The sequence below is a fragment of the Heteronotia binoei genome, chromosome 6 (genome assembly GCF_032191835.1).
Source record: "Heteronotia binoei isolate CCM8104 ecotype False Entrance Well chromosome 6, APGP_CSIRO_Hbin_v1, whole genome shotgun sequence".
In the NCBI taxonomy this organism is placed as follows: Eukaryota; Metazoa; Chordata; class Lepidosauria; order Squamata; family Gekkonidae; genus Heteronotia; species Heteronotia binoei.
In genome coordinates, this window is record NC_083228.1 from 89,461,597 (window position 1) to 89,470,256 (window position 8,660).

Here is an 8,660-nt window from a genome sequence, read left to right on the forward strand (position 1 = left end):
ATCTCCCAATGTCCACAAAGAACCCGTTGCCTTTCACGGGCTTTCCAGCAGGCGTCCTCTGAGCCACCTGGGGGAACGGTCCATTCAGCTTCCGCTTCCGGGAGGAGAGTGCGCAGGCAGTTTCGGTTGTCTGGAAGGCAGGCAGGGAGTCTCGCGGCATGCGCGCTTTTGAGTTGGGACGGGTCTGTGGGCAGGTAGGTCTGTCCGCAACGAATTTAACCGATGAGAAACTTATTCCGGGGAGAGGAGAGGGGAGGGCGCATTTCCAGGCCCTGGGGGGAAAGCAGCGGAGAGGCAGCAAATAGGGTGAGCGGGCTCGTCCCTTAATATTTTGAGCCCCGCCGGGGCGGTTTATGTTGCCGGGTCCCGCTCGTTGCTGCTCTGCCCAAGCGCCTGGATATGGTTCTGATTGGCTTCCACGGTCTCCTTTCTTCCGCATGTTATTCAGACTTGTGGGTCGCACAAAATGATAACGCGGGTTCTTCTAACGTCATCTGCTGCGATTATTACTATGTCTGGCTCCTCTGTGTTTGCAGTTTTAAAATGGATTTGAATATGCACCTCATAAACATGAATGGAAAGAACTGGGAGAAAGTTTGGAACTCTTACGGGGGGAAACTGGGTGCTGCTGTGGCCAAGGAGGTCGTCCTTGAAGGCCGAACCCGGGCGTAGCTGGTGCTTCTGGGTCCGCGCTCCCCCTATGGCATCACATTCCTGGGGTTTGTTGGCACCTGTAGTTAGCAAGGAAACTCAAGTGTATAGATTGCCATTGGACCTCTGTTTGTTTTTGCTGCAACTGAGCAAGGGTGCTACTGCCCTAGACAAAATAAGACATCCGTCTGCCCTTTATGTAAATTGTTTTCAGCATAATAACAAAAATACGTGATATAGAAATGTGTGTGTCAAGAGTAATCTTATGATATCTGATAGCATAAAGAAGACATGGGACCAGTTGCGTATCTCATTCTGATTTATAAGAATATTTAATGCATTACTTCAGCAACATAGCTCTCGTAGCATAGCTATACCTTACCAAACCTTTAATGGCATAACAGTTGCAAATAAAAATACACAGAATATAAAAATTTAAACATTGAAGATAAAATCAAAATGAAACCGAGTTTACAGATGCATTCATACATGGTCAGATTTAAATTTAAGGATGTCAGCCAAAAATTTTGCCACAGCCTCGCTAACCTCACCCTCAGTATCATTCAATTAATAACAACAGGGAGGCAGAACAGACAAATCTGGGGAGAAAGAAAGCTTGCAAAATAAATCTTTACGGAGATTATGATAAAGGGAACTATCAAGCAATATATGCTGAATTGAGTCGGGAATATTCGCTCCACAGGAACAGAGTCTGTCGCCTAAAGGGACTCGATGATATCTCCCTTGTAAAACTTTGGAGGGAAATGCATTTATAGTCAACATAAATGCCCTGTGATGACTTGGAATGATTAAGTCTGATAGATAATGGGGCATTTTGCCACAGAAAGCATAAAGACCTAAGGAAGCTGGGGAGCAAATACAAGGGTCTGTTGGCCGTAATTTCGTTTCCTCCAATTCCCACAGTCTCAGTTTAATACATCTGAAGATATATGACTCATCAGAAGTAAAAAAATCATCAACCTCTATCCCAAACTGGTTAAGTTTGGACATAAGCACTGCTGTCCAGGATGAGATGTATGGGTCTCTTTTCATACAATCAAGAAGGCTGTTGCCGATTGGTGGCTCTTGCTCCTTGCAAAATTGTTCTCTTTCATCGATCTGCATGGCTCCATCCCAGATTCTTGGTTTGATTCTATAATTATCCCAATATACAAAAAGTGGGGAGTTGGAGTTACCAGAAAATTTCTGCCCCATTAGTTTATTTTTAACTGACCTGGTTGTAGCATAGCTTTTGTAATACGTATTACCAAGGTAATCAGTATCATCTTATCTGTTATAAAGCACGATGATGTCTTAATTTGGTTGACATTTTTGTAGTGCAAACTGGAAATGGTTAAATGATGCAGGCATACCATCAGTTTGAGGATTTGAAATGCTTCTATGGGAGGTGGATTCAAAGTGTATTCCTCAACAAAGTTATACCCTTCCAAGTCTACTGAAATCTGTGCACTTAGAAGGGCTTAACTCTTTTCAGGATTGCAGTTATTTTTGTGAGGGTTTTTGGTTTGATAGTTATGTCTGATCTCTCTGTAAAATCAGTTAGTAATAAAACGAATTTTGTTGTCTATCTCTTTAGGTCTTACAGAGGCACAGTTTTGTTTCCTTTGCCTGTCACTGTATCCAGTTGTCATCTTTGAATTCATCCCCTATTGGCTTTCCTTGGTCTCTTCAGTGCCTGGGGTGCAGATTGGTTGGTACCAGTTCTGATCAAAGTGAAATGAGCTTGTGCCTTGCTAGCTCCAACCCAGATAGCAGTGATGGTCCTCAAAAGTTCCTGGAGATTTCTCCTACAGAGCACCAGAGACCAGTTGACCACAGCCACCCCAGGAAGATGGTTGATTCATTCTTGGACATGGGGTTCAGTCATGTTCAAATAAAGGAGTTGTTCAGTATGCAGCCCAGGCTACCTTCTCAGGCTAGGGTGGCTGTAGTTTCTGAACTCCTCCTCCTGGGTTTAAGCACTGATTCCATATTGAAAATCCTACAAAAGAATACTGAACTGCTGAGAATGCCATCAAAGCACCTAAAGGATCGTGCAGATTTTCTGAGGAAACTGAACTTTAAGGAAGGTATTGAAAAGCCCTAAAGTGCTGACCTTGTCTGTGAACATGTCTCATGTTCCTGGAGCCACATTGTGACTTTTGGGAGCTAATTTGCTTGGACTCTAAGCACTGTCTTCCATTCTTTTCTGCAGGTATTATCCAAAATAAGCCCTTGTGCTAAGGAGATAAAGTTATGCACAAGTTGAAAAGAAGCATAGATACTTTAGGTTTGATAGAAGTATATGTATATGAAACATTTTGAAGGCATATAGATGTAGGTGGCCTTTCAAAGGGAGGTTGGACCCAAGTTTGATGAGTTAGCCTGTGATCTTTTAGAATAGGTCATTTGATTTTGACATTCTCTTCACCTCCCTGTGGCTGGGAATAAAACCCAAAGAAAAGGATTTAGGTAATAATTAAAATAAATGAAATGAGTTGTAAATTTTAAGGACAGCTGCTCGGTAAAATCTATTATATTATTTTAGTCTTCCCAATGTGTTCTGTGCAAAGAGGGACTTTGTAAATTAGTATTTCTTTCATTCAAGAGGTTATTTTCTCCTTAAACCTAACAGGAAAAAAGTGCTTTTTAAAATTTTGCTTGCCGACAACTGCATCTGTTTTATTGCCCTCAATATTACCATTGTTCCTGCATGACTTTTTGTGTATTGTGTCATGGGCTGGATGCAGTTGGGAGCAAGGTCCAAGTCCAGTCTGGGGTCGAGCCAGGGAGTTCTAACCAAAGCCAAGTCAGGTAGCTGAGTCAGGGGACAGAGCAAGGTCATCTGGAGCGGAGTGTCAGGAAGCTGGAGAGTTCGATCAGGAGTGCAAGAACTGGGGTGGACGTGAGTCAGCACAAAGGCAACTTGTTGCTTCCACAAGGAGCCCAGCACCGAGCAGGGAGGCTAAATGGGCCTCTGGCGATGTTCCCATTAGCTTGTGGTGAAGCTTCTATCAAAACTCAGGACTCAGCGACCGCCTTCCTAACAGGCGTGTATCTCTCTGATGGTTAGCTAAGTCTTGGCAGAGTCGTTCCCTCAGCCAAGCTACCTGTGGGGGTGAGTCTGGCAGGCTTTCTGCTTGCAGCTGTGCCTCTTCCACTGTTGCTGGGTCAGGTGCGAGGAATGCTGACTCAGGCAGCAGCAAGCTGTCAGCTTCAGGAGCGGTAAAGGGGCTGGATACAGGCTTAGCTGTCAACTTGGGCGGGGGCCCCACATGGTTGTTTCCGTCGCCCATGACATTCTGCAGTTCTTATACACGTATGAGCATAAAAAATGAGGGGGAAAGCATACAAAATAGGCGACAAATGTATTGCATTAAATGACAGTCTAAAAGCACCTATTCCTAAGTAATTTTTTCACAAGGAGGTGCATCAGTTAGTTATTTGAAATGGGTGGTGTTCCTGGGGATCTCTCTCAAACTTCAAATTTGGAAAATAAAAATTGAGTCCAGGAGCATCTTAAAGACCTTTGTGAGTCAAAGTTCACTATATCAGATACAGATGAAACTGAAGACCCATAAGTTCTCACATTCAGAAGGTGAAAGAGGTGTTTAAAAGAAAGGCTGTTCAGAGATAGGATGCTGATTGCTGTGCAAACTGTAATCAGCTTAATCAGAGCATGGAGATACACAGAGGTGGTAAATGCAGAAAATTAGCATCTGTAACATTTATTTATTTTATAATTTTTATTTATAAGCTGCCCTTCTCTAACAGTACACAATTTCAACTGGAGTGACTGTATCCAGAGATGTTTATCTGGGCCGAATAATGATGGAGAGTTTCAGTGAGGGAGGCTGACTTCAGTGAATGCCCTCTACTTCAACTAAAGGCCTGGTGGAACAGCTGTTCTTACAGGCCCCGTGGAACCAGTAGTAAGTCCCACAGGACCCTGATTTCAAGAAGGAGTTTGTTCCACCAGGGTCAGGGCCGAAAAAACTCCAGCTGTTCCTTAAAACAAGGAAGAAGCAGTTGGTGTAGGCGTATTACTGTGTTTCTCCTTTCATTTTGACAGGTAGTCTGAATCACATTGTGATTAACTGTCCAAGCATCTTCACCTTACCCCAAAGGAGAATTGAGGCCATAAAGAATCTCCTCAAGGAAAAATGTCTCTTCACGGTTCAGCAAGTATCTAAAATTCTACAAACATGCCCAAATGTCCTGCTAGAAGACCTGGATGATCTAGAATACAAATTCCAGGTAAGTTTGGATCAGAGGGGGTATTGTTATCTTGCATTATGTTTTAAGATTGACTTTTTGCTAACATGGATAAGTATAATCAGTTTCCTTAGTGTAAGTCACAGCCCCAAAATAAGTGTGCGTTGCTGCATTCATGACTTTAATGCGTAAAATTCCAGTATACTCTACGCTCATGACATATGCAGGTTAAGTGTGTATTAACAGGGAATTGCTAAATTATTTCTCCTCTGAGGACTTGATTTTGCTTTCACATTGTTTTTGTTTTTTCAAATACTGATATAGTAGTGAAAATAAACTCGGCTTTCATACTTACAAGTCCGTGTGCTTGTTGCCATCTTGTAAGAATTTCTAATTCAGATCCAGGTAAATGGGCTCCAGCTTCTTCAATCCCTTCTTTCTCAATCTACCCCCCTTCTCTGATAACCTACCCCACATTTCCCCACTTTCTCCATTTTCCTTCCCAACAGCTGCCTTCTCTCTATCTTGTCTCTCTTATCTAGTTGCCTCCCTCTATCTTCCCCCCCAGCCCCCCTGCCAAAGCCATGACACTCACCCACAGCAAATTTCTAGTACCTGTTGTATTTTTCCACACAATGTGCCTTATTAGTAGTTACGATAATAAAAGCTGTGTTTTTATATCTTTTATTGTGGATTATGCTGCTGGTATTTAGATATTAACAAGCCTTAGTTCTGTTTTGTCTTTCTGTGAAATGTTTTTGTAGTTCATAATGGGGCTGTTAACTCTGTCTGTAGTATGATACAAGACTATGATGTTTTCAAAATAACTAATTTCTCTGGATGCCTGATGACTACTATGGTTACCACTTCTCATTTGAGAACTTAAAATGCTTCTGCAGTTTTAGGGGGGGAAAACTGTGTAAATCCAGTAGTTTCCCCCGTACTGACATGTGAACCAGAAATGTGCTTTATTTAGCCTCAAGTTGTTAAGCTAAATAAAAGCTTGAAACAGAACTCAAAGCATATCTGTCCCTTCTTAGAGGCAACAATTGGGCCACTAGATGTGCTTATGTTAATTGAAATCTGTATGACTTGCTTTGTATTGGATTGTTGTCTCAGCATAGAATATTAACAATAGATGTAAGAAGAACTGATTCCTTCTGCTTAAAGGATAATGTATCCAAAATCTCTACCCTTCTCTTTAGTTTGCCTATTTCAGGATGGGAGTTAAACACAGGGAAATAGTGAACTCTGGTTATTTCCAGTCATCGCTGGCTGAGATCAAGAATCGATCCATCTTCTTAGAGCGCTTGGGACTCTATCAAACACCTGATAAGAAGGGACAGACCCAGGTTATGAACCCCAAACTGAAAACCTTAATCAGGGCTTCTGAAATTGACTTTGTGACTAAAATAGCCAGCTCTACAATTGAGGAGTATGAGATTTTTAAGAAATTACTGGCCCGTGAAGAAGAACAGAAGTGGAATGAGGATGGGACATTGAAAGTTGAACTTTCAGACATAGAGAGTGATGAAGAATCAGATGCAGAATGATTTGAAATTAAATGGATGCAATTTATTCATGTCTGTCATTTTTTCTGGGAATAGAAGTGTATGGTTTATGAGGAGTGGGCATTTGGAGTTAATACCTGACTGCTCAACTTGTGGCTGTATGAAAATTATGACCATTGTAAAAATGGTTGTTGCTACGTAGCTGAGTTCATCTGATCTTGGAGGCTAAGCAGGGTTGGCCCTGGTTAGTGTTTGGATGGGAGACCAGGAAGGAATACCAGGGTTGGTGTGACACAGAGCCAGGCAATGGCAAACCACCTCAACTTCTTGCCTTGAAAACCCTACAGCATTGTCCTGTGATCTTTTGGCCTACTGCCATGCCAATATGGGGATACATGAGGCAGCCTTGCAGTGGTTAATCTCATTTCTCCACAGTCAGGGGCAGAGGGTGGCACTTGGGGAGTTTCACTATGCTTTCGTATGCAACATTCCGCAAGGGGCGATTCACTTCCCCATGTTAGCTAACATCTGTATTCACCCCCTTGCCCAGCTGGTCCGGAGTTTCAGGCTGGGTTGGCATCAGTATGCTGATGATACCCAGTTGTATATGTTGATGGACCACCAGCCAGACTCCAGACAGCCAGCTCCAGATACTCTGGCTAAGGGTTTGGAGGCCGTGGCTGGGTAAAACAGAGCTGGCTGAAGCTAAATCCAGTGAAGATGGAGGTCCTGTGCCTGGGCCAGGGAGGATGGGGATCTAACTCCCAGCTCTCAACAGGGCACTACTAACATCAGCGCCAACAATGAAGAGCTTGCATGTGACTTTGGATGCCTTGATATCAGTGGAGGCCCAAGTCACTAATATTGCCAGGTTGGTATTTTACCGTTTTTGCCAGGTCAGGCAACTGGCTCCCCCATGGCCTAGCCACAGTGATCCATGCAACGATCACCTCCAGGCTGGACTACTGTAGCTCACTTTATGCTCGGCTTCCCTTGCGACAGATCTAGAAACTTCAGCTGGTCCAGAATGCAGCAGTGTGTATTTTCACATGGACACCATTGAGAGCACACATACAACATGCTCTGCCAGCTGCACTGGCTTCCAGTTAAATACTGGATCAAGTTCAAGGTGTTGGTTTTAACCTTTAAAACCCTTAACAGTCTGGGACCAATATACCTTCAGGACTCTCTCCCACTATGTTCCCCAAAGAGCATTATTCTCTACAGACCAGCATCTACTGGTGAACCCCAACCTGAAGGAAATCTGCCTAGCCTTACCCAGGGCCATAGCCTTTTCAGCTCTGGCCCTGGCCTGGTAGAATAGTCTCCCAAGTGAGATTCAGGCCCTGTGAGACTTAATGCTGTTCGGCAGGTCCTGTAAAGTGGAGATGTTCCATCAGGCTGTGGTTGAGGTGGTAGGAACCCAAACTATTAGCCTCCATCTGCATTATGATGATGATGATATTGAATTTATATCCCGCCCTCCACTCCGAAGAGTCTCAGAGCGGCTCACAATCTCCTTTACCTTCCTCCCCCACAACAGTCACCCTGTGAGGTGGGTGGGGCTGGAGAGGGCTCGCACAGCAGCTGCCCTTTCAAGGACAACGTCTGCCAGAGCTATGGCTGACCCAAGGCCATGCTAGCAGGTACAAGTGGAGGAGTGGGGAATCAAACCCGGTTCTCCCAGATAAGAGTCCACACACTTAACCACTACACCAAACCGGCTCTTGAATTATCTTCATCTGGCACTGATTTCATTTGCCCAACCCCTCTCAGCTTTAGTTACATCTACCTGTACACACATAGGAACTCTGGGAGTAAATGTATTAGTGGTGCCATCAATAGTGGACTATTAGTGTAGTGTAAATTGAGATACTGAATTTTAAATTGTTTATTATGTTTTAATTGGTTGGTAATATGTTGTGCATGTCTTAAAATCTGCCCTGAGCCCAGGGAGGGTGGGCTAAAAGCAAAATAAAATATAGAGTTGGCTGCGACCTGATGGCACCCTTTCCTCCTCACCTCCATACTTGAACTAGGTAGTGTGCCCTCATTTGCTCTTCTAAATGCTGTTTCTCCATTGCAAGAATCTTTTCCCTTGGAGGGTAGGGGATGGTGTACTGTTTTTTGAACAGATAAGCATGAGTTTGGTGCCAAGGAAAGGGAGCTATGTAGTGTGCCAGCAAGCAGATGTTAAGATTTTTGCGAGGTGCAGAGTAGATAGGGATTTTTATGGCTAACCTACTAAAGTCTTTCCTTGCTCTTAAGAGAAACGAGACAGCA

At 43.6% G+C, this 8,660-nt stretch overlaps 1 protein-coding gene across 1 annotated transcript; it reads left to right on the top strand.

Annotated features, from left to right (window-relative positions):
- Window positions 1–6,444, top strand: MTERF4 (mitochondrial transcription termination factor 4). Its single transcript, XM_060242098.1, has 4 exons — window positions 1–194; window positions 2,249–2,741; window positions 4,724–4,908; window positions 6,072–6,444. Exons 1-4 carry the CDS (start codon window positions 159–161, stop codon window positions 6,417–6,419), a joined length of 1,062 nt encoding a protein of 353 aa, XP_060098081.1. The 5' UTR covers window positions 1–158; the 3' UTR covers window positions 6,420–6,444.
- The last annotated feature ends 2,216 nt before the right edge of the window (window positions 6,445–8,660 follow it).